General features: G+C 34.1%; 3 protein-coding genes across 4 annotated transcripts in view; 1 reads left to right on the forward strand and 2 right to left on the reverse strand.

The window, feature by feature from the left end:
• The window catches only part of CENPP (centromere protein P), a 155,048-nt gene that overhangs the window by 71,531 nt on the left and 57,131 nt on the right, over positions 1-26,386 (forward strand). The window lies entirely within an intron of this gene.
• Positions 2,345-20,565, reverse strand: ASPN (asporin). The gene is made up of 8 exons (XM_087954891.1): positions 20,310-20,565; positions 16,704-16,996; positions 11,197-11,309; positions 10,453-10,666; positions 8,588-8,698; positions 5,686-5,779; positions 4,199-4,337; positions 2,345-3,913 (listed from the first exon to the last, which is right to left on the reverse strand). The coding sequence occupies exons 2-8, from the start codon at positions 16,975-16,977 to the stop codon at positions 3,716-3,718; spliced, it is 1,143 nt and encodes a 380-aa protein (XP_087811017.1). The 5' UTR covers positions 16,978-16,996; positions 20,310-20,565; the 3' UTR covers positions 2,345-3,715.
• Positions 25,129-26,386, reverse strand: part of ECM2 (extracellular matrix protein 2) — a 31,490-nt gene continuing 30,232 nt past the window's right edge. The window contains exon 10 of the mRNA XM_026680534.2: positions 25,129-25,615. Within this exon, the coding sequence (XP_026536319.2) occupies positions 25,405-25,615 (211 nt within the window). The 3' untranslated portion in view covers positions 25,129-25,404. The remainder of the gene's footprint in view (positions 25,616-26,386) is intronic.

The following is a 26,386-nucleotide window of genomic DNA, read 5'->3' on the forward strand; positions in this document are numbered from 1 at the left end:
GAAATGTGAATAGTCTAGCTACAATCAACTTAGGAAATGATTAGGGTTATTGGCCGACTCATTGTGCAATTTTGCTCGCAGACAGACAACAGGGAGGGGGGGAGGGGTATGATTGGAATGCATGATTGGCTGGCAGGGAATTGAGGAATTGATGTGCCCCATATGTGACCTGGAAGAATCTCGACACCTCAAAGTTGAACTATTAGAGCCTTCTCAGCCGAGCAGACTGTTACCCGAAACAAAGAGATTGGATTGGTGAACAGTGGACGATGGGTGGAAAAAGTGGGATTTTACTATGTAGTTTTTTGCATGAAAAGTTTTTAGCTTTTATTGTGCCTATATGGATTTATCAGTAAAGCTATGTCCCAGGAGTTTCTTTTGCTGCATATGCCAACAGGACGGATGACATCGGGTATGAATTCTGTATTTGTATCAAAATGATGAATAGGCAAACAGATAGAGCTGTATGTTTGTAGCATTCTGATTAGCAATGTAACACATGTTTTAAAGATAAACAGAATGCCCGATGTCAAAAGAATGGGAAGTCTGAACCTGGAAGTAGAATGAGTGGAAAAGATCAGGTCAATAGACAAAATAAATTATATGGCAAAACATTTTTTTCGTAACCATGTCCCGCTACCATTACATGTCCAAATTGTGTGAGCATCTGTGTGCTGATCAGTGTTTCAAGAGTTTAGTCAAATTTTATATGATGTAGAATAAATTGATTGGTATTTGTTACAGCTTATAAATTTGAGCGAACTGTGGGTGACAGTGGAGGATGGAGGGGCTTGGCGTTCTATGGTCCATGGGGTCACTAAGAGTCAGACACAACTTAGTGACTGAACAACAACAACAATCCATGGTAACTGTATCTAGGTCTGTAACTCCTACTGCTTGTCTTTTTTCTCTATACCCAGACTGGTTATTTAAAAGTATTTGATCTTTGTTTTCACTGAAATGTCCTTATTCTTCATGATTGAATGGAAGTTTATCATAATCTTCCTCCCTCACATTATTCTCTTTGTTTTTCCAAACATACTGCTCATATTTATTTATTGTTGACCTCAAGAAAATAAAACCATACATTACCCTCACTTCTTTGGAATCAAGTGCAAACTCACTAAAACATTACTCTTATTAATATTTACCATTATCCTGAATTTTTCATTTTCTATGTTCACTTTTGCAATGAATTCATCTACTTATCAGTATTTCAACTGCCATCATTTTATTTTGTTTTACAATTCTTCCAGTCTCATCAAGCATATGTAAAATATATGGGGATGTATGCATCTTTGTCTTCCTCCTTTATGTTTTCTGAAGCATTCTGTTTCACATTCAATTCTTATGTTTCAGATTCAATTCTTAATGTAACTTAAACATTGCAAAGATTTGTCAGAAGAATAATCAGGTGGTCTAGCACAGCTATTAGTGTTAATATGTTTCATATTTTGTCATGATCCATACCATCAAAGCTGTACTTATTAAAAGAAAGGAAAGCCTCTCCTACTAGTCTCTCCCCCCCCCTCCCCCCATCAATCTCATGTTCCTTTGCATCTTCTGAAATCAACTTGTACATCTAACATATGTGGTTCTATTGTTTATAACAGTGTTCCCCAACATTTCTGGCTTTGCAGACTGGCGGGGGGAATGGGATGGTTCTGCATGAGCAGTGGATGAGCGCGTACATATGTGCAGCTCCATTTGCACAGGTGGCAGCCACATGCACCAGCCACATGCACAAATGAAGCTGTGTGCGCACACTTGCCCACTGCTTGTGCAAATGTAAATGCACATGCATGAACTCATCTGCCCCCTCTGTGACCCGGTTCCAAACAGGCCATGGCCCAGGAGTGGGGCCATGGCCTAGCGGTTGGTGGGGGGCTGGTTTATAAGATAGCCTTTGTTTATATGAAAAATTCATGGAATAAGTCCGTAGCTTGTATCTCTTTCTTTGGTATAGATATATGTGTAGTAAACTTTTCCAATTAATGAAACAACCCTAATTATCTTGGTAATTCTTATTAGCAATGTAGACCTACTGAACTTGTTTGAATTGAATAAAAATTATTAAAAAAACAGACAGTAAAGTTAATAGTTTTCCTCAAAGAATGGAGGTCCGCTTTCACATTTTTTCTTTTTTCTGAAACTTCCATATTGCCTTCTTTATTTGCTATGTTCATTAATCCTAGTTCTTCAGAAAAGAAGTTTTAATGGTACCAGAGTCACAAGTAAAATAGAACATCTGTTGAAAGTATGTTCCCAGTATCAAAGTACTAAGATTCAAGTTTATGTGTAGATTTATACTGTGAATGTTATCTAAAACAGAAGCAGTAGTATCACAGTAGTACAAAATTTTAATTCAGTTTGTTTAATAAAACAACTGAGCGTTTTTCTATTCTCTTAACTTAAATGAACAATGCATTAAATATAGAAGTAGATAGCTATTTTCATACAGTACCATCATCAGTTAATCAACCATAATTTTTGTATACAGTACATGCAAGTTGGACTAAAGCAAAGTTACAGTACTAAAGCAGAAATATACAAGAATTGGATCCAGCTTTAATAATACATAAAAGACAAGAAGTTGAAAAGTCTTAAATTAGTCATGAAAGTGTATTGTTTACATCAAGTAAAAACACATGTAAAGAGCTTTTTTCTTGCTTTTTTCTTCCTTTGTTTTCTTTATTCTGTATTAATTTGTGTTATTGTTTTCTGTCTTTAAAGCTATTTATCTGTTTATCTCACATGTAAAGGGAAGGCTAGCCAGAATACCTATAACTGCTTGTGGGAAAATAAATGATTTTAATGCAGTTTTCAGTTTATTTAAATGAACTATTTGTAGGTATAACAGTCTGTGACTGTCATTGACTCTCTCTGCATACAATAACTTCTCTCTCTCTTTCTGTTTCTCTCCTATTTATGAGCTGCACATGATCAAGATCCCCATATGCCTAAAATATTTTACCACAAAATAAAATATTTTTCTAATCTTAGATCTTAAAATTCTAACCTAACTGGACTAACCTCTTACAGGAAATACAAGATTGTGTATTTCTGCTCCCTGTGCAGAGAATATACTCATTTCTCTCTTAAAAATATTTCTACATGGTTAATATTCAGATTATATATGTTTTTGTTATAAAATTAGTGTATACTTCCAAGACATCTGCATGAATAAATATTAAAGCCTTTGAGGCTAAAGAGCTTGATACTAGGTTTATCTTTCAATTTTAGCATAAATATTTAAATATTGTCTAGTGTCATAATGAATAAGATTATCAGATTAATAATAAAATGCCCTATAAAGCTTTTTAAAGCCAGTTTAGTTTACTTTTGTTGAGCTATGATCAATACTTATACAGGAGTTCTTTCCAGTACATAACAAATTATTTAATCCCTGAAAATTGTTTTAAAACTTACTATTTACTTCTATAAGAAAAGGGAACCTAATGTGGATCTCAGTGAACAAAACAACCCAATTTTGTACTAAGAAACAATTTATTCTAGAAAGATTCCTAAATTACACAAATTAAAGGTATAGAGCAATAAATTGAACGAATTTAATGGGTGTTGTGTTTTTAATGTATTAAATCTTGTATAAGTTTTGTAAAGAAATTGGGCAGCATAATTTACAGATTTTAACAGTTCAAGTTTTGTAATGGTGGTTTTAATAATAGTACTTCAATAATACTTTGCCAGTACTATTTTATTTTCCATAATTTGCAATCTGCACACTGTTTCTATTTAGTACACAACGAAAAGTTGCTGGTTGGATATCCCAGTATTTGACAGGATTGTTGAATAAGCTTATGCCATTATATAATGTTTTCTTCAGCCTTCTTTCTGTTGGACAAAAATCATTCACTCCCACACTTGAAATACTATTTGAGTGAAGAAAGACAACCTATGAGAAGATAAAAAGAAATTTCAGTAATCACCATACAGTACGTTTAAACTTACTACCACAAGTTTGGTATTTGCCAGATAGGGTTAGCAGATTAATGGCCCTAGATCAATACAATACAAATACAAAATTTAGTAAAGAACTGAAGTATTTAGTAAAGAACTGAAACAATTAGTAAAGAAAATGAGTTACCAGCTGACTTGTGCTAGCCATAGATATTGTTATGAACTTGACAACTGTCTCAGTAAAAGCAAGGGGGAAAAAGCCTATTAAGTTGTATATTACCTGTAGATATTTTAGTTCTTGAAGACCAACAGGTACTTTTTTCAGTTTGTTTTTTTCTAGATGGATTTCTCTAACATTTGGTATATTAGCAAAACTTCCATTTTCCACATCCTTGATTTTGTTGTTTCCCAACCCCAACCTAGTGGTAAATTAAAATTTGAAATAGCTCAGACAATATATTTTATAATAAAACTTGAAAACTATATAAACTATTTAAAATGGTGTATTTCAGGATTTCATTCTCAAAACTATTTTCCCAAGAACTGCTTTCCAATATTCTTTTGGGCTGTCAGAATATTGTTAAATATAACTTGCATCTCTTTTGTAACATTCTTCTAGCTGCACTTATTACATTCCTTTAAAGTTATCTTACCTCTTTTAACACAATTTAATTCAATCTAATATATCCATAGTGGAGCCGTATATATCATTTTTTTCAGGTGTCTTGAAGGGCATTCTCGTTTTTTTTTTACTTCATTCTCTCCATCTATTATTTATAGACATAGCCAAAACTCCTCAGTATATCTATATAGAAACAGAGGTCACAAGATCTAACCTGCTTCAGAAAGAAAAGATCTTCCTGACCCCTCATAGGTTCAAAGAAAAAAAGGAATTGACTACAAAAATACAGTATAATGTAGAAATGCGTTTATATAAATCAAAGGAAAACAAAAGACCTCAAAGAAATAGAAGTTATTGGAAGTGTTCTTAATAAGTTAATATAATGTTAAGGAATTATTGTTACAAAATATTACATCAAATATTGAATTATAATATCTACAATTTTTAAATTTAATTACTTAGTTGCCTTGTTTTTCTATATAAGGCACTCAGCTCTTAAATTCTTTCCTGGAGGCTAAATATATTCCCTTGGGAAGGAGCAAAGTAGAAAAAAGCTTTCTCTCATATCCCCATTGGGAAGCTTCTAAAACAGTTTGTCTTCTTGCTGATATTAATGTTATACATGATAATGTTAATATAGGTTGGTTGATATAAAGCCTACTGTAAGTCAGTTATGATCAAATAAAAAACACTGGGCTGTGTTTAAAAACAAATGGCAACAAGTGCAAATCTTTCAACATGGAAATAATATTCCAATTTTATGGACGGGTTAGCTGCCATTTTTTAGCTGCCATACTTTTGAAACTCTTCAAGGTTAGCTCATGTTGAAGATTACAATTGGTTTACCACGATCAGACCATAACATAAGAAGAGTTGCAGTTTGCAGTAGAAATAATTGGGCAAATGCCCATTAACAGCTGGTGCAACCTCATCCGAGAACAAGTTGTCCTCTGGTTTTCCATACAGCAACAGCACCTCTGTCTATCAGGATTTCATTTCAATTTGTTCCCTTGAATAATATTACTGAGCCTAAGAAACAGTCAGATAATTTTACTGCTTTCGCTTTATCACGTCTATAGACAGGATTGGCAGCACTAAACGTTATCAGCATACTACTGGCAACTCATTTAAAGCTTAAGATCTACCTCTGAAGATTTTTATATCGAATGAAATCTTCAAGTTCAATTGCAGAGATTTTGTTGTCATCTAGGTGAAGTTCCAGTAGACTGGATGGTAACCCTGTTAAAAAGGGGAAAATACATATATTGAATAAGTTAAACACTAAAAATTAAGCATTAATATATTATTAGATATGTGGAGATCAAATTTGGCAATATCAAATATTTTATGGCAGCTATAATTGTTACAGGAATGCACAGTCACGATGAGCAATGAGGCTTATCCTGCTCAAATATACATTTCAGGAATTAAAATGGATAGATAGCTGAATTGGAGCAGGATCACATCCTCCAGGTTGCTTCATTAACAAGAAGGAAGGTCATAACATCCCACATGTGCAGGTATCCCACTGCATGTCATCTTAGAATATCATCTTATACCAAAATAAATTATTGCCCTATTTCTTCATTTTCTTTTTTTATTGTTACTTCAATGTTTTAAGTTTTATTCAAAGCTTTAAAACACAAACTCCAAAAAAGGGAAAGAAATACAAAAGTAAAATAAAACTAAAGACTACATAAAGAGAAAAAATGTGAATAAAAAATAAAACAATAAAGTATCCCCCCTTGGTGAATACTGATAAATATATTTCAAAAATACTAATGCCCCCCCCCTTGCAAAGAAGGCACACAATTTATAAATTTCTACAACACTGTTTACCTGACCACCTTGGCCTACATCTATGTACTACATAGAAAAAAGCATAGTTAACAGGTAAACCAATAGCAGAATTAAACTTCAAATCCCTCTATTAACAGTCTATTATTGTATTTAAGTTCACAAATAGCCTACTTCTTTATTTTCATGATAAAACTTGCATGTTCAGTTTTCAATTGGTACTTCTCAAAATCTGGGAAATAGAGCTGTAAATTGAGTGCAATTTGTCAGTAGTTGGTGGCAACATCTCCTTTTCTTCCCTATTTATATTTGAGAAAAGTATTGCCATTTATTATGACTATTTCAAAGGAAATTGTGGTAGCAATTTTTATGACTGCTAAAATATATAGGTCGTGCAGAACAAACCCAAATCTGCATAGCTTATGGAAAGTGTAACAGTATTCTTGTGCTACCCTCATGTTGATCTGAAAAATAGTTTTCCAAATTAAATATAAGGCACATTTGTTATTTTAGAACTGTTTGCCAATATGCACAACAAAATTTTGTGGCATCTTAAAATTAACAAACTCCCCACCACATAAAATTAAAGAGATGGAGAAATTTAAGCTAAATTTTAAAATGATACTCTTGTTATATTCATGTATCTGTTTTCTATGTTGTTACAATATGATCTAAAGCATGCCTTTGGTTTCCATTATGGTCTAGGAAAATATTAGTTCTCCAATGATTTCATCTTGGCAGCATTATTACAAATACCAAAAAGTTTCTCCTTGTTGGTTTCCAACTCTACCTTTGTTTTTCTAATTTATGTATGAATGTGCATTTCTGTTTATTAGATTGATAAATTAGTCACTAATATTCATACATATTGACCTCTGAGATTCATTTGTAAATGAATCTCGAAGTGAACATACTTGTGTGCATCTGTGGCATGTTGAGATTTCTTGAGTGTTTATGTATAGGGCTGCAAAATAACTTTGAATATGCCAATTTCTTGTCCTTGAGAATTGGCAGATATATACATTTCAACTTCCAGAATTTTCAGCTCATCTTGAAATTAGAAGCTTAAGTAACATTGAAAGTTATTTCAATGAATTTGAATTTCCTTTCTCGGAAATTCTCACATGTTTAACAGGATAAAGTCACACAGAATATGGTGAAAATTTACATTTGAATAAATATGTACATGATATACTTATATTTTAGCATATAAGATCATCCTAGGATTGGATGCAAAGATATTACAGTTAATCCACTAGCGTTTTCCTTTTCTTGAGTTGTTATAAAAACATGGCATAATTTTACAATTGATTATTTAATTAAGAAGAAAAATATTTCTGAAGTATTTCTGAACTCTTGGAACTTTTTACATTTTTTTAGCCATTTGACATTTGTTAGTCTTTCAGGGTAACCTCATAGTGATTGGCCAGTTTAATAGTTATGTGGATTAGGAACCATACTCATTTAATTGTTGCCCCCATGAAGTCCTTTTATTGACCATCATGGATGTTGATGTTTAAATTCACTTGGCTCTGGTTTTCTTATCAAGTGGAATTTATTGGTGTACATCTCAAAAGATGAGTACCAATTCTTGATTAGGAGTGATAACTTCCAAAGAGGTATGGACTATATTTCTCCTTGTGGCACATATCAGTAATCTGCAAGTTTAAGATGGTCAATTTAATAAATAACTTGTTATTTGGCTAACTGCTTAGCCTAAATTTTGCCTCCACTTCTAACAAGCACTATTTCTGGATTAGATTCTAGCATAAAACAATATGCTTTCTTTGAAGTCTATCAGACAAATGAATTGTACAGCTTGTTTATTTGCCTTGAACAAAAGTATGGCAGAGCTAGATCCTCAACCCAATGGTCAATGATTTTCTGTAACATAGGTGCTTTAAATCTGGTTTGGGTAGTTTGTTCTTTTTTACTGTTTGCTTAGTTGTAAATGTATTTTTTTCTTTCCAAGAATGGAACTGATGTGCTCCCAAGCTTCTGGATCCTATTTTCAGAAATCATTGAATTCTTACAATACATCATTACACAAGTCAGTTACAGTTATTATATAACTGAAATAACATATTTCAGCAGAATCTCATCTGCCATCATCAGGCTTCTGTAATCAGAAGCCTGATTTGAAATATAGTTTATAAAAGAAGTTTATATATATATATATATATATATATATATATATATATATATATATATATATATATATATATATATATTAAACCAAATACATCATACCTTTTGGTACAGATGTTAATTTTGCTTCTGCTATCCTTATATGATAGACTGTCAAACCTTCAAAAGCCCCAGGTTCTATCCCATCATTGTCAAGAGGATTTGCACTCATTTCTGTCAAAAGAGCACATTCTATTAGTTGGAAAGACAGGAGATTTTCAAATTCCCCCACTACCCCAATCAAGGATTTTATAGTTCCAGTGAAAGAGTACAGCGATGTATCTTTATAATCTGTTAATCTTTATATGCATAAAGGAAGTGGCTTTGTACGAAGGGGTAGGAAACTTTCTAACACCACTAATTTATAAAATATGGCATAAATTCATGAACAGATACATTTCTGGAGGAATATACACATGAAAAATTATATATATCAAAACTTCTAAAAGAGTGAAATGTTGGTGCATTTCATCCTTTCAAAAATAAACATTTGTTACAGACAGAGAAACACAATGAATTGGACTATCAAGCTGGTTACCAAACAAGAACTTTCCCCATATTCAGTTCCAATAAACAAATGATTATCTGCTTTCTCTCAATTCCAGGAGGCAGCTATTTTGTTTAAACCATGCAGCACAGAAAAGTAGGAATCTATGTTCTACCTGTGAAATTTGAGCAAGAAGATAGCATTAATTATTTTAAAGGAGAGCTTTTTTATATGAGTGTTTCATTTGTTTTTGGCTTAATACGATCTCAAAAAATAGAAAATACAGCAAGCAGAATCTCAGATTCAGGTTTTCCTCAGATGTGCCAATATGTCATCTCTAATAAAATGGATAAGATGACAGTCTTGAAGTCTTTTAATTTGGAGGTGGTTACTTGGAACACTGACATCGTATGTCACATTAAGCCCAAAAACCGTGAAGTATAGGTATATATTATGTTTGAAGAAGATTAATTTGTTTGCCTTCCTTTGTCTTCCTTTGTGTTGATGATAGAAGAAGCTCAATACCCCTATTCATCTTTAAACAAAAATTACAAACCTCAACATTCCATAAAATTATTAAATCTAGACAATCCTTACAAAATAAAACATTATTTCACAAAAGAGGTTTTTAGGAATTTTGAAATGAGGCAAGATTTGCCATTGTAATATTACATAACTGTTGGTTTGTGTCCATATTTATGCCATATGATGCAGTCTACTTTAGCTTTGAGTGATTATTTTATTCAATTATAGCTCATGTATCAGAATTCCATAATTTTTCTCTCCTAGTAATGACATTTTGGCTTTTTATAGAAAATGTCATGAAGATTGCAAGCAAACCTTTGCATGGTAATTTGAACCTGGGAATATTTTGACAATATGTACAAGAATACATTTCCAAAAATATACAGTGGAAAATCTGTAGGTAGTCAGAAATATAAAAAATGAAGCATTTCGCCTAGGGAATATTACAGTGAAACTATATAAACAAATAAGCTAACTTTTATTTTTGATATATATGGTTTTAATGTGTTTCTATGAACACATTGGCACACATTAAAAAATGAAATTCTGATTCCCGATCTCAAAAAAATGTGTGTGTGTGTGCGCGCGCGTGTGCGTACACACACACACACACACAAACACACACACACAAACACACACACACACACACACACACACACACACAAAAGAAGCCAATGATTTTTATTTATATCCCTTTTCAACATGCAGACAGATTTTCGTGCTATCCACCAAGAAGCATTACCTCTCTTACCCTTTTTCCATTTTAGTTTGTACAATCTAAGTTTCTCATCTAATGGTTTATTTATTTATTAAATTTGTTCACTGCCCATCTCTCTGTGATTCTGGTGGGGTTCACAGAGTAAGCTTCCCCACCCCCCACTATTGTGCAGCAGATTTATAAAAATAATACACTTACCTAAAACATGTAAAGACTTCATTCCCTTAAATATGTCTTTATGAATCTTTTTAACTTTGTTGTCATGAATTCTTATCTCAGCTAAACTTCTTGGCAGATTTTCTGGGATCTGAGTTAAATGATTATGGGACAAGTAGAGGCGCCGCAGCTTGTTTGTTGACTGAAACGCTTTAGGATGGATCTTTGTTATTTTGTTGTTGTTCAAGGCAAGGGCCTAATCAAAATATGAGCTTAATGTTAGGCATTGATTTTATTTTAAAGTTCTCACTTAAAAGGACAGAGTATGATATTCTTTAAATGGAAATATATTGGGTTTTTTTTTAAGTACTCAAACTTAAATAAAATTCCACATGAAATTGTTTATGTATGATTTGAATAAAGCACAAGTAACATGGAAAAGGAGTCACTAAAGACTTCCAAAGGAAAATTAGATTTAATTCTAATATTACACATTAGATTTTATCTTTTGCTTTTACTATAGATTAATAAAATGATCGCACATTGCTCAGTTTTGAAAATATTATTAGTATAGATCAAATTACTGATTTTCCAAAACAATTATCTTTATGTATTGCCTTACACATCAATTTATATTACTTTTATGTTGTTACTCAGCATATACACACACACAAATGTCTCTCTGTGTGTGTGTAGGTAGGAAGGTAGGTAGGTAGGTAGATAGAAATATAGATAAAATGAAGCATGATAGCGTATCTTGAGAGGAAGTTCAGAAAATAAGCTTACATATAGTGATGAAAGTCCTTTAAAATCATTTTCCTTGATCTCTTTTATTTTGTTGTTTTGAAGATCTATCATACGAGTATCTAATGGAATATTCCTTGGTACAGAAGTCAAGCCTATTTTATAAGAAGAAAAATAAAATATGATTTTTTATTAAACATATTTCTGTGCATTGCAATCAAAGGAAACTCTTGGTGCCTTTTATAAAATGCATACAGATTAAAAAAGTAGCCATATACATTTTTAAAAATCCATTAAAAATAAAATAAATAAAAATTAAACGAAGATGTCAACATTCACATTAGGGGAAAGTTGTCTGAAACACTTTGGTCTTCCAGAGCTTCCAAAAGACCAACAAGGAAAGAGCAATTCTTTTCACCATGGTCAGACTGTTCCACAGTGTTGGCTCTGTACAAAGAAGCAGCACTGCCAAGCCTCTTGAAAATGTACAATTTGCATTTGTTTTTTTCTAATAGCTCCAATTGGTCGGGGTGATACTGACAGCAGTAGGCAGTCCGGAAGGTATTTAGAGGCTAAGTTGTAGAGGGCTTTATGAGTCAACTCCAGCATCTTAAATAGGACCCAAAGGGCAAACAATGCAGGATCCCAAAAATGCCGTAATATGTTCCCTATGCTGGAATTGCAAAAGGAGGCAGCTACTAATTGTAGTTTCTGAATACTCTTTAAATGCAGTGACAAGCAGAATGCATTAAAGTTGTCCAAATGTGTGGTGATTAGAGCATAGACCACTCTGGAGATCAGAAGCAGCCCCAAGTTGTGAACCTACTTCCTGATAGGTAGTACTTGTAACAAAAGGACATTAATGGATCAACCACAACTCCAAATTGGCAGGGTTCAATTTTAGTTTGTTCTTTCTCATCCAGAACTTGACAGCCTCTAGATATTGGTTAAAATTAATAATAACAAGTCAGATGGCAAAATACAATTCAGTATCATCAGTATATTGAAGATACCCACCCCTAAACTGTTGAGTAATCTTTTTTTCCACAATATACAACTTTGCTAATAACTTAATATAGAAGTTAAAAACAGTAGATACAAGACAAACTCTGTGGTGTTCCATAAATCAGGGGCCACTGGGCCGATCTCTCTTCTCCCACCAACTAAGGAAGGAGTAGAATCATGGTTAAAACAATCCAAAAGTGAACCATGATTGATGGTATCAAAAGCTGCTGGGGTCTAATAAGACCAGAATGGGTATACCTCCCCTGTCCAAGTCACAACACAGGTAATCTAGAAGATTGATCAATAGTACCTATGGTCCAAAATTAGGCCTAAACCCTGATTGGACTGAAGACCGAAAAGGTTCAAAACAATCCTTTTTTTTTTAGTTGGGATGAATCATTGTTGATTCATCCCAACCATTTCAACAACTGTCAAGCCCAAGCAATAGATCAACACATGAAGAGTTCAAGTTGACTGGTTTGTTATAATTCTACCTATAGTACAGAAATCTATCCAGACTGCTTGACTTCACTTGGGAATAGACAGATAAGATTTCATGGAGCTTGAGATGAGTAGGAGTGTTAGTCTTGGAATTCTTGCAGCTGTGCAGTGATTCAAGGCTAATTGCTCATTTGAAATACCTTGCTGGCTGGGTATTTCCCACCATCAACTTTCCTTTAAAAGGTTAAAGTAATTCTTTAACACCATTGCATCCAAAAATACCTGGGGTACATCAAATCACATCAAGGCTGCCAGAAGCTCTCACAGTTTCCTAGACTCAAATCATCACTTCCTCCATCTACTTCTCATAGAAGTTGGGAGAGGCAAGGGTTCATCTGATGGTAGAAGGCAACTAAGGCAGAATCCTATCCATTTCCTTGAAGGTCACAAACAAAATGAAGTACCAGATAACAGGACAAGCAATGCCCCAGTTAATATCAATAATTGTCTGCAAGAGAAGTACTGGTAAATATTTTTCACCTCTCATATCACCACATTGTAGGCCTGAACATAGGTACATATTCATGCTGAGTTAGATTTACTTCCTCCAGCATCTTCCAGGTATCTAGGGAGGCACTTCACCTCCCAGTTAACTTTAATAAACCAAATTGCTGTCTATGAATGGATTCTAGAAAAAGGGTGCTCAGAGGTAATAGTATTACTTCCTGCGACTGAACAAAAGTGCCCATCAGGGAATTGAAAAAATCCCCAAATGCTCTTTGAAGCCACCTCCTTTTCCCAAACCAACCCCCTTCAGTGTTAGATTTATCCATAGGCAGTAAATGGAGTACAAACCCAATCAGGTTGTGCTGGTCAGACACTATATAGTTAATAGGGAATTGGGAGCTGTCCCCTTAAGAGAATACCTCATGGGAAATGTAGTTCATGTCATGTCACATCTGTAATCCTGATTGGTCACTGAATTGACCTGTAGTTGGGTTGGGGGAAGCCTTTGTTCTTTCCTTGCCTGGAACCAGCAGCGTGCTGGATCCCTTATTATATCATTATGGAATGAAGATAACCATATTTTCCCACTATGAAGACGACTGTGCAAATATTGGACATTAGATGGATCTCAACATAACTGTGAGTTATACCTTGAGGATGCCTATTACAATCCAATAAAGAAACTTTGTATGGAAGCCTTTGTAGAGTTTATCTAACTGTCTTTATATTCAGCCAGAAAGTTAAAGACAGAACACAGGTGATCTGGGCTTTGTGAGCATGGCAAATGGTCAAAAGAGGCAGGGGCATAGACATTATCTACTGTTTTTCAGGATCTCTCTAATCCCTTCCAATGAATATGATTCTCCATGAATCCACCCCTTTTGCTCCAAGAATTCCAAATATGCTCCCTCTCAAATTCCTCCCCCCTCCTCATTTTGACATGGGGTTGTGAGAGCAGAACTTAACAAAGCACAAGAGAACTTGTCCAGGACCAGGAGGAAAAAGTAGAAAACCAAGTATACCAATAGAAGAGAATATGTGTACATCATGGTCAAACTATGGAGCCTTGGTGCTCTGAGATGGTTTTTTAAAGATGTTTCAATATCCAAATAGTAACATCTTCAGTGCTAGAAGGGACTGGGGTTTGCTCTGATTATATATAATGGCTTGCTCTGTCAATGTTGGTCAAAGTATTGTTCTTGGTAGTTCCTTGATTAGGCTGTTGCTTACAATTGTTTATATGAGTTTATACCCATAGTTCCTTGATTAAGGTATTATTTACTGTTGGATTGTTAACTTGGTATTAATCCTAGTGCTAATTCCTGTTTATCTTGGTGTTGATTGCTGGTGAAGATGAGTTTTGATCTGTTTCCTTTTTTAGCTTTTGATTATCTCTTTTAAATGGTGTATAAATGTTGTTGATCTCTATGTACCCACTGATGGCTGATTTGTCTTCAGGGTCAAACTTCCAGAAATTTTCTAGCACTTTTGAACTTAAAACAACTACGTTTTCAGTATAGCTAGAAGCAAAGTTGCAAAAGAGCCAATGTAACTTTGGGCTAGATTAATATAGGTCAATATAATGTCAACTTTATGAAAATTACTATTCCCCTCTACAATATATTGCTCTGGTCAGATTGCACCTAAGGTTTAATTTAGTAACAATGCAAGCTTTCTGCAAATGCACTAAATCATCAGAAATTAGGGGAAGAGGTTGGCAATCCCTAATAAGCTACAGAATTTAGGAGCCAATAAACATGGACCACTGGCTTTCCTTAACAAATAGAGGAGCACTGATGAAAAGGAACAAAGCAGGTAAAGTCTTTCTGCAAATACTCATCAAGCAACTCTCTTTAGTAGCAAGATTCATCCTTTGACTTGGGGTAGTGATGTGTTATGGAAATTCAACGTCTGATCAAATTGGGGAGTGGGAGCGAGTCTGTGCTTCTATTCAACATCAGTAGAATCAGCATATTTGGCAGGCAATACAGGAAGAGTTCTTGCTGTTCTTGATGGTGAGAGCAAGAGGCTGGTAGTATTGCACATTAGGAAAATTTCATACAGAATCAGCTGTTATGGTTCCTCAGTTTCAGTGAATATGTGGCTTGTGAGCTTGCAATCTGCCCAACCCTAATTTCTTGGGAAATGTAACAGGAAGCTAGGTTAAGTTTCAGAGATTTCTCATGGTTGCATATGAGTCATGGCACTCTTTGATTGGTCTTGTGTGTAAGTGCAGGTCATAAATAGTTTCAGTGTTTGTACGGGGCTTTGCAGAATGAATGACCTAATTGATATGCAGCATTATATTCATATGCAGTGGACAGTTACATTAAATTCCTCATATAATCTTATAATATATAAGTTATAGACTTGCAGCTCTACTCAGACCTGGTCTGGATTTGCAGAGTAACAGCAGTAACTAAAATGTAAAATGTTCTTGTCTTACGGTCTGAGTGTTCCAGCCTCTGAAGTCTCAATGGTTGGGACTGAATAATTTCACATTAACGTTTGGGTTATCTGTTTATAACACACTCCCAACTATAACAGTTAACTTTATCATAAAGGGAGAACTTCCATGCGAAGATTTCCCATAATATAAACATGGAGCTTATGTTTCTTGGTGCTATGAAAGATTTTGGCCAGGCTGAAAAAGGAATGGAAGACCAGACATACTCAAGAGATAGAAGTTAAGACGAACATCAACTTATCTTATAAATGACAACTTAAGCCAAATGAGAAGAATCCTGGGAAGAATAATTCAAAGAGATCTAATCTTTCTTAACTACCTATCAATGAGTGAAAAATTTCTCTCGTATTTTCCCACAGTCTATATTTAAAACATTAAAAATACCTAACTGAATTCTGTATAATTCTTGCTTTTGTAATTTTGCCAAACTATGTGGAGCCTTTTTTTTTTTTTTGGTATTCAGCAGGTTCTGACCAGTTCTGGAGAACTGGTAGCGGAAATTTTGAGCAGTTCGGAGAACTGGCAAATACCACCTCTGATTGGAGATTTTACAGTATCCTTCCCCTGCCAAGCCTACCAAGCCATGCCCACAGAACCGGTAGTAAAAAAAATTTGAATCCCACCACTGATTCACTCTGCCATAATCTGTCAATACCCAAGCAGACTTTCATTAATACAGTAAAGTGATGGATGAGTTTGTCCCATTTAAACTGGACAGTCAGGTTTCTTTTTCACTCCAGTCCATATCTTGAACTCACAACTGAAAATCAGCAATATGCTCTCCCAGAGAGAATGCACTCCATCAGAGGCGAAGAAGCAATTCAGTCAAATAATCAACACTAGCTTTCTGGAGTGTTACACAATTGAAATTTTTGTGAACTCCAGATTGTTCTGTAGTAAAGGGGGAAGTTGTTCATTTTGGTCACCTAAAGGCAATAGGCCAATTATTGCTCATAATCAAGATCAATTGATGGGGAAATCCTTAAAGCTTAAGGTGGGTATTGAAATAGTATTAGTGCATCTCTAGAGTTTCTGGAGTTTCTTCTCAGGAAGCTGAAGAAAACTCACTAATTTCAAATGTCTACTCACGAATCACTAATCACTAATGTACTGCATAGGTGTAGCTTACCTAAATCAGAACAGTGGACAACTCTTAAATAGCACTGACATCCAAAGGGACATACTGGAAATATGTCAACTGGTATCAAGGGTGCTCTGGTAGGAAAAAGGGAATTGTCATCTTTATCATCATCATCGTCAACATCATCATCATCATCATCATCATCATCATCCAGATCTTCCATATCCATGAGCATTATATTTTTAAAGGTGAAATATGAAGGCTTTTGGAAAGGCTTAGCAGAACTTAAGGCCACAAGAAGTAGAAGTATATATTCCTTCATATTTGTAGAATACACACGCCTAAAACAAAATGAGTGCCAAACAAAAAAAAAATACCATTATTGATATTTTAGTTTCAGAAATATTAAAAAGAAGTGCCATACATAAATGTCTAAAATATAAATATTAATTCATCTGTTGAGATTTTACCTGAGAACTACAGTGGCTAAAATGTTTTATTTCTGCAAATTATATGGAACCCTAGAATTCTCTTAGCAAGTTAACTTTTGAAATGAAGGATCTGATTGTTGCAGAGTACAGTACTCAGTCTGTGTTGCCAAAATGAACAGATTAGCCTTTAGAAATGAAATATTGTAGAAATTTGGAAGGGAAATGAGGCTACCAAACTGGAAAATTTCCTATCCCACTCAGAATCCAGTCGGTTCTGGGTATAAAGAAGCACATAGTTGACAGATAATTGAATGGGGTCCCAGTTGTAAACTATAATCATTCACTCCAGCAATTCTAGAACACCATCTGCTTACATAGTTTAGTCTAAATGGTACCAATGGCAAAATATAGTTAGTTCTATGATATTATTTATTTATTTGTATATCAATGTAGCTTAATTGAAAGGAGTTAAATCTAAAAAAAAAAGTGCTACAGTTTCCTTTCCTGTTTCTGGTAGAGTTTGCAAAGAAGAGAAAGGGCTTCTGCAACATTCCCACATTTTGTTAAAAATCCAGAAATGAGGTGTTAGCAAGCAAAAAATAATAATCCATGTTTTAGTTTTCAATGCATGCTCTTTATGAACTTCTCATAAAGTGAGCATAGATTTTTTTCTAAGTATCAGTTATTAGATTGATTTGTTTTTAGTTTTTCTACCTCCCACTCCACTTTTCCAAAACAGGAATATTTTGGAATTCTGGCATTTTGCCATTCTCCAGAACTTATCAGAAGCTAATAGATTAAAGTTCTACTTAGTCCATCAGCTAATTCCTTCAGGGATCTAAGATGCATGTAACTTGGATATTTTGTATAAAACTAGAGAGTTTCAGTTAGTGGACAATATAGAAATGCAGCTAAATAAAATCATGGAGAACAGAAAATACTTCATCCAAGTCATAAGAGATGAAGATCCAATGCATATAATTTCTCAGTAATCTGAATATGAGCTTTAAAGTGAGAATTAATTAAGATGTGATTATTTATATTTCATAATAGTAAAATAGTGGTTTGAGTTTTGGAACATAAAGAGATTATATTAAATTTTCTATAACTTGATAAGCAATGTAATTCTGTGTTCTCTATAATTTGGCTTAGCCTAATTAAGGCAGATATGAGTTCTTAGAGAAAACTGCATTTTGGGAAACTCTACATGCCTAATGTTTATAAAATTCTCAATAACTTTCAAATATTCTAGTGTACATATCTTAAAATATTGATAGCATTTTAAATGTTTAAAAGAGCAGCTTAATGGCTGGATCTAAGCATTTCATTCATTCCTTTTACAAAATACTGCATCTAGTCTCCTCACAAAAGAAATGAATTGCATTGTTGTTGAAGTATTAAATTATCTAATGAAGCCCTGAATTTTTCTGAGCCAGTAAAATGAAAGCAGAGAGGGGAAGAATTCTGTGAGCTTCTAAAACTCTCAGTACTTTTTCATGAACTGTCTTTCCCCTGCCCTCCTAAGGATGCAGTGTAACATTGCTACACTGCATTATTTAGAATTAACTGGTTAAGGGAGATGACTGTCATATCATGGTCGTAACCACAGCAAAAACTGTTAGCGCAGTTTTAAGGCTGACACATCGGCTGTGGTATATGTTGCCTGACCCAAGTTCAATTTGAACAACTGTTTCTGTTACCTTGGCACCCTCTCTGACCCATAGTCACATTTCCATCCCTTTCTCTTCCAAATCACTGAAGACACTGTTATATTAATATAATTAATCTTTTCATTTGTATTAGATCCATCTAATATTTTAACTTTAATACCATCTCAGATTTGTCCATGACTCCATGCTTAGCAGGAATATAGGGCAAAGCATGGGTTCCTCATGAGTAAATTAGTCTAATCTAAGGGCTTGTGCTTGACTGTGGCCATTCAACTTCCAAATCACTGAAAGGCAGCAGGTTGCTTAACTTTTAAAAAAAGGATTATTAAATTGTCTGAAAATGCACATTCAGTATTATAAAATAATATCTGCTTTCTGCTTGTGCCATGTATGTTAATCCTTTATATCCAACAGATCATTCAAATATTAATGGCTGCCAAGATTATAAGAAATAAAATCCTGTTTTGAAGAAATCATTGGTTATTTTGAATAATATTAACCTAAGCCCTGGTTATAATTTCTTATTTAAATAATATATAATAATAATAATCTCAATAATAAGAAAAGTATTCCATTTAAATTAACTGGGTGTCTGGAATTTCTGAAAATTTTGTTTTTGCAAAGCAAGTCAGACAAAGTGCTTTGATTCAGGCTGCCAATATGGCCAGAAATAATGTTACTTAACTTTATTAATTACATTCAGTCAGAAAGTTGGACTGCTTAGTTTGAAATGCTAAAGACTTCACCTGCATGGAGCATAGACAGAAAAGCTTTCCTGCCTAGTTTTGCCAGTACTTAAATATCCTTACTTTAAAAGCATTAATATTTGTGAAGCCACATATTTATATGTCCTGAGTAATCTGAACATAGAATTGTATAAAATCAAATTACATTGAATATACATGAAATATGAGGAATTTCTTCTAGCATTAGTTTATTTAGAAATAAGCCAATTTGAGTTAAATGGCACTGCTAGGTAAGTGTTATAGAATTACAGCCTAAATGGTTTTCATCAGATACTTTGTTTGATATTTTGTTTGATCCAATCAAACAGTCCAAATAGAATAATAAATTCACACAATGATTTCTAATGCATATTATTTCCTCACCTAATGGCTATTTTCTAAATGCTAATTATAGGAAGTTCATTCCACTTCTACTTTTCTGTTTTTTTATATAGTAGAGGGCTCAGCTGACAGAATAGGGAAAGTATTCTATACAGACCTCCATTCTCTTTCATCCTTTAGGAAACTAAAGGATGGGGAGATTATGAATGGCTGAAAATATAGCTAAATAGTCTGTGATTTACTTGCTTGACAGAAAGTTCTCTTTAATTCAGTAGGACTTAATTCTGAATAAACAGATCAATAAATGATATATTTTTCTGTTCATAGTATAAAAGCAGTTAAATTAATAAATAACTAAATGCACTGTTTTCTAATGCATGCTATAAAACGTTGAACAGTATTTAAATACATTATTACTATTGACAAGAATATTGCTTCATTAGAACACTGATGCATTAATAAAAAGTAAAAAAAAAAAAGACCTACCTTGCAAATTTGTCAAGTCCCTTAAAAATGCTCCAGCTAAGAAAATTATTTCCACCTTGATAATTTATAAAAGATTGAGTTTATAAAATTAACAGTAAGTATTTTTAAAGGGGTTAAAAATCACTTCAAATGTCTTTTTCTTCCTGGCACCCTGAGTAATACTTGAATAAACTCCTTCTGTAGATTAGTCTATCTGAGCACTGAAGAATAACACTAAGAAAACTTGTTACTGCTCATGTGTTTTTCATCACTGCCTGTATCTGAGCCAAAACTTCTAGCTAACTCTAGACGTCTAAGCACAAGATGTGGTTAAATTTGAACCTTAATAATGGATGGCAGAAAGCCAGTGCAAACCCTGGATGGTTTACTGAAGTCTGTTGTACAAGTACACACCTTGTGAAACAAAATATAGCATACATTTTCTTGTATAGCATTTTGAAATATGCTGTCTATCCAAAGCAATCTAACAGCTTAATCCTAAAAGTGATACTGCTTAAGTGACTAGTTAGTGGCAATTCCTAGTTGACCTTGGATGATCCCTAAAAGCTAAGCAGGATCAGATGTAGTTAGTACTTGGAGGGCAACCACCAGCTAATCCAAGGCTGTAGAAGCTGAGAAACAATCCAAGAAGGCAGTGAGGAATTGTTCTCTGAAAATACATTGAAACACTTTAGTCCAGGTAGAGATGTTCAAGAATGTTGATCTGTCTAAAAAATGCAATATGATTTTTTTGAGTAACTGCAGATCATAAGATAGTTATCCTTCATCTTTTTATTCCGGATTTCGTAATGCACAATTAAATAAAGGACTGGTAAATTAAAATATATATCTTAGAATGGATTAAAATGTTGTACTTGGGAAATTATCCATTAAATTAGTAAATTGAGAAGAAATATCTAAAATATGTTTTTAAATAACTTTAATCCAGATATTTAAATTTCACATATGAAGCAGGGTTCAAGAGACTTATGAAGAAAGAACATCACAGTAAAATCTATGTTTGCTTCTATAAGATTAAGTTAGAATAATTTAGAGATTAACTCTCTCTCAAGTCATGTTTACATCGTGATAATTTTCTAGGTACTCTTTTGACATTTCTTGCAAGAATATGGAAATAAATTGCCATTATCCTCTTTTAAGATACCTTTTCAACTTCTTAATCTAAATTGTACTCTGTTATTTCCGGTTTATCTCCTTTGTAAGTATCAACCAGCTTATCTTTGGGACAACTACAAGAATCTTGATTCTAAAGATATGCAATTTAAGATAAATGTAATTTTTCTAATGTCAGAACATCAATACTAGATTAAAATATATGCTTTAGAAAATTTGGGAAGACCTATTAAATACACGTGTCTTGATTTATCAAACTGATTTTTTTATGAAAAGAACTGCTTTTTGAGGGATCTGTAATGTAAACAATCTATATGTCAAAGCTGCCTTCAAGCAAATAAGGAACCTGAAGAGCCAGTGCTCAGCCCTGCCTTCATCAATAGCATTAAGCCAACTTGTCTTTGTACAAAACTAGCAATAGCTTTTGTAATTATAGGTAAGAAACTCTTTAGTATTTTCCTTCCTTTTCTTTAAACCCTCAAATTATATTAGCATTCCATTTATTAAGGCATGCTTCTGTGTAAACACTCTACAAAACATTTTTTTCAATTGTTTGTAAATTTATTATAATTTGAAAGCCAATAGAAAGAGGCCAAAAGCTTTAATACATGCCATAGTCTCTTAGCATTTGCTTTGGCTTTAGTTCAGCCTAGTTTCTTTTATTCAATGGGACATTGTTATGTTGCATAGTTATGGTATTAATTTCAGTTCTGTTTTTTTTAATCTTTCACTATTTGTAATGTATTTTGTTTCTCTTGTTCAGAAGGTTTTAGGTCCAGGCTAACAACTTCAATAATATGTTTGCAAATAATGAGAACTCAAACTAATGTTCTTTACACATGTGCAAAAACCTATGTCTCATTTTGTGTATATGTACTATGCAGAACACTCCAAAAATCTTCCAAACCACACACACAAAAATGAACTGAGGATATGCAGAATCCTTTTCCATGAATAACAAGATATGATCTGTATATGCCAATAACAGACACAAAAAAACATGGGTAATTAAACTGTAGATCAGGATAGCACACTGGTCTTTGATATACTGACTCTTAATACAAAACATTTAAAGAAAAGCTTCCTGTGGATTAAACATTAAAAACAAAAACAAATATTCATCTAATTCAGTAGCTAATTTATGGCAGCAACAAGTCAGTTGCTTCCAAGAAGCCCACAATGTTTAATACTTCTAAAAAGCCATCAAAATTTCAACTTGATTTGTATAGTAATGAAAAGTATACAGCCCATATAAGTGTACTACAGTTCTATGAATATACTGACTACATTTTGCAGATAAACTTATGCTTAGGAATATTCCCCATCACTTGTCTGAACTATAATTTTTAGTTTTTTAACAAGTGCAGGGAAAATTTATGTAATTTCAGATGGAATGCTTTGACTTATTATGGCATACTGCTTTAATAAATAGTTGTTAGTGGTTTTTGGAAAAGTTGAAGCTTTCCATAGAATGTCACTAGCATTGCTAGCATCTGTTTTAGAATATAAAGCTTCTTTTAACTGTTGAAAAAAATTATGTCACTCTTGTAAATAAGGGAATGAAAATAATTGAGTTGCATAGCTTCCCAATGAGAAAACATTTCCTCTATTGCCACCTTCCCATAATGTTAGGGAAGGTGGTCCAACATTGTTGTCCAATATTTAGTACATGAGAATCTCTCTCAGGCAGTCTCAGATAAATTCTATGTTTAAACCTATTTCCTACTTAATTTCTTACAACCTATCTTAATCTAGCACCTTCCCATTACTATAAGCTTACTCCAAATACTCCATGTCTGTATTCTAATCTCTATGTTCTTTAGCTCTACATTTTTCTATAAAGAGTATCTCCTAACTCTTTGAGTGGGGAATCTTCATCTCTTGTAGCCAAACTCTAACCATTTACACTTGAAAATCCCTTTCATGCTTTCGCTGTTGATTTGCATATGAGGCTTTTCTCTCCTCCCCAGCATTCACAATCTTCTCTTCCTGGAGCTGGTTTGTAAGGCTTGGACTGCTGCACAGAACGGCTTTGCTCCAGTCACTTCTTTGCAGACGTTAGTTGGGCTCTTTCCCTTGAACTTTTGGCTCTGTCTCTCAGTGGGTTTTAGAGCGCCAAGGCTTTTATCATTCCGGACTGCTGCTGAGTTACTTGCCTTTGAACAGAAAACTTTTCCCTGCCTCTCTGTAGTCTTCCTGGTTCAACTCCCCCTCTGCTGTACCCACACATATGCTGGATTTCTGGTCCATTTAAGAGGCCATCCCTCTAATTAAGGAGAAGGTAGGGCTCTTTTATCCCCCTTTCCCTTTCTGGATTCCAGAAGGGAAGGAGAAATGCCTGCTCAATCTGGGAAGTTCCACATCCTTTCCTGCTTTTAAAAGATGAGATCCTTTCTTTAAATTCCTGCCAGATCAGTTCACTAAACATTTCTATATCATATCCCTGATGAGATAAAGAATGATTTCTATCCTTGCTCTCTGTTGTACGGTGAATATGTAGGTTTGCAAAGACATATAATTGTCATTGAAGGATTACTTTTTTTCGTCCACTGTATCTAGGCAATGGGTTGGTTATCCATTATGATTTTAAACTCTCAGTCTCATAATTATACTTTAAGCATCAAGACCATCTCTTTCTTTTCAATGGTGCTGTAGTTAGCTTCTTCTAAGAATAGTTTCTTGGCTAAATATACCACTGCATCATTTCCATCCCCATGAGTCTATACTGAGTTCTATGTCACAAGCATAATTTATTGATGGAAGCCTTTTCGTACTCTGGCCCTCTTAGGATAAGCCCTTGGACAAAGCTTCTGTCAAGTGACATTCTGATGTCAACTTCACTATTTATTTATTTGACTTATATAGCCATGCATTTCACATATGTGACTCTAGGCAGTTTACAGTAAGATAGATAAAATAAATTTAATATGTAATATAATATACATAATATAACCAATAACCAATATTGTTTGTTTTATCTCCTCGATGAGAAAATTAACTTCCTTCTTTGTTTTTGGAGCCTTGACATCTTTCAGAACTAATGTTGTCTTTTTACCTAATTTCATATCTTTCCCACCAGAAAATCTAAATATGTGATTTCTTCATAGCCTTCTTTGTTGAATTTATTGCTAGGAAAGCCTTCAGGAGACTTGTAATTGTTCCCAAATGCTTAGATATTCTTCCCAGGTTTGCCTATAAATACCATATTGATGTTATATAAGGAAGCCTCACATTACTTTACTCTGCCTATAAAAGGTATTTACAAGTTCACTTAAATGTAGAGTTACGAGAGAAAGTAGCCTTTGGTACATCCACCTAATCATATAGCAAGTTGAGGATATATGTAGCTTTGGGATTCCAAACGGTCCTTACTAGTTTTCTCAAGTATCAGAGCATATTGCAATATCTGAAATACAGTTTTTTTTCCCTAAGAATTCTTGGATGATCTCTAGGATATTGCATAGCTAGGATGAATGCATTTTGCAATGGTACAAAAAAATAAGCCAGTATTTTTAAAATGTAGTTATGATGAACAGTCTTCATATTACAGAACTTTTATTTTTTACTGCCATGGCATCTTAATTTTGACATATTTTGGATATGATGTATTTGGATAATGGTGTAATTGCATATTTCAAAAGATGTGAAATATTATAATTCATTGTATTGAAAACGGTCTTGATTAAACCAACTCTAAAATTGGAAATTCAATAAATTCCAGCTTTATTGTTCTTCCTTAAAACATTTATATTATATGTATATTAGAATATAGCATTTTATCTGTAGCATGTTAACACTTTCTTGGAGACATTCATACCACATACTTTCATACTCATACTCCATACTTGATTGCCATTAATATTACTATTATTAAGCAACAGTAATATTCAGATGCTTTTTATGACATATTAATTGCAGATGAAGAACAAATAGCGTAACTGTATTATTTACATATAAAAATAGCTTTGTACTACAAAATATTTTATTTAACATTCTGAGGTTTCAGAATCACACTGCAATATGATCGTACACATGAAAAAGTATATGGTGAAAGGTTCCTGGTATTAATAAAATTGTGCTCAAGATGAAGATGTTCTAACTGTGAATCTTCATAGTCTTCTTCCTCATCACTGTCATCATTTTCCTCCTCAATATTTAACCTGGATCTACAAATTCGCTCTGGATGGACAGCTCTGTAAAACCATACCAGGATTAGTGAAACAAGGGTAATAGTTATATTTTGTTAATAGATCTCATCAATTATCTTCCAGATAATTTTTAAGCTAGAAACTTTGATGGACGGTTGAAAAAACTAGCTGAAAAGTGTGCCTTACTCTGGCTAATTGACATGTTCCTTACACAGCAGTCCAAAAATGACAAATTGGTCATTTACCGTATTTGCCGGCGTATAAGACGACTTTTTGCCCTGAAAAACATGCCTCCAAGTGGGGGGTCGTCTTATACGCCGGGAGGACTCCGACTCCCACTTCGAGCTTGAGTTGCAGCCGGGAGGAGGCTGGGGGAGCGGTGTGTGTGTGTGTGTGTGTGTGTGTGCGGGTGTCACTCGCCACGCGCTGCGCAACCTTTCCCCTCTTCCTTCCTTAGCGGTGTGGGGAGGAGAGGATTCAAGATCCTCACGTGCGGCGTACTTTTCTTTTTCTTTTTTTCTTTTTGCATGCAGGTTTTGCATGCGGGCGGCTGTAGGTTAAGGATGGGGAGCCCCGGGTGGGTTATCAGGTTTTACGGTGCTTCCAACATGTGCGAACGGTGGGAGAGCGGAGAAGAGAGCGAGCGAGCGCCCGCTGTGTGAAATCCTGCCGTCAAAGCAACACTGGGGAGGCAGGGTATAAATTTACCAGGTTAATGTAGCAATGGTGATTAATGCCCAGAACATTGTTTGCGGGTATTGGGGTGTGTGTGTGTGTGTGGTGGTGGTGAGGAGAGGTTGTCCTTTGAATGCGGAA

Source organism: Notechis scutatus, chromosome 2, assembly GCF_049901735.1.
Source record: "Notechis scutatus isolate UNSWTSFEM ecotype Mainland chromosome 2, rNotScu1.2, whole genome shotgun sequence".
In the NCBI taxonomy this organism is placed as follows: domain Eukaryota; kingdom Metazoa; phylum Chordata; class Lepidosauria; order Squamata; family Elapidae; genus Notechis; species Notechis scutatus.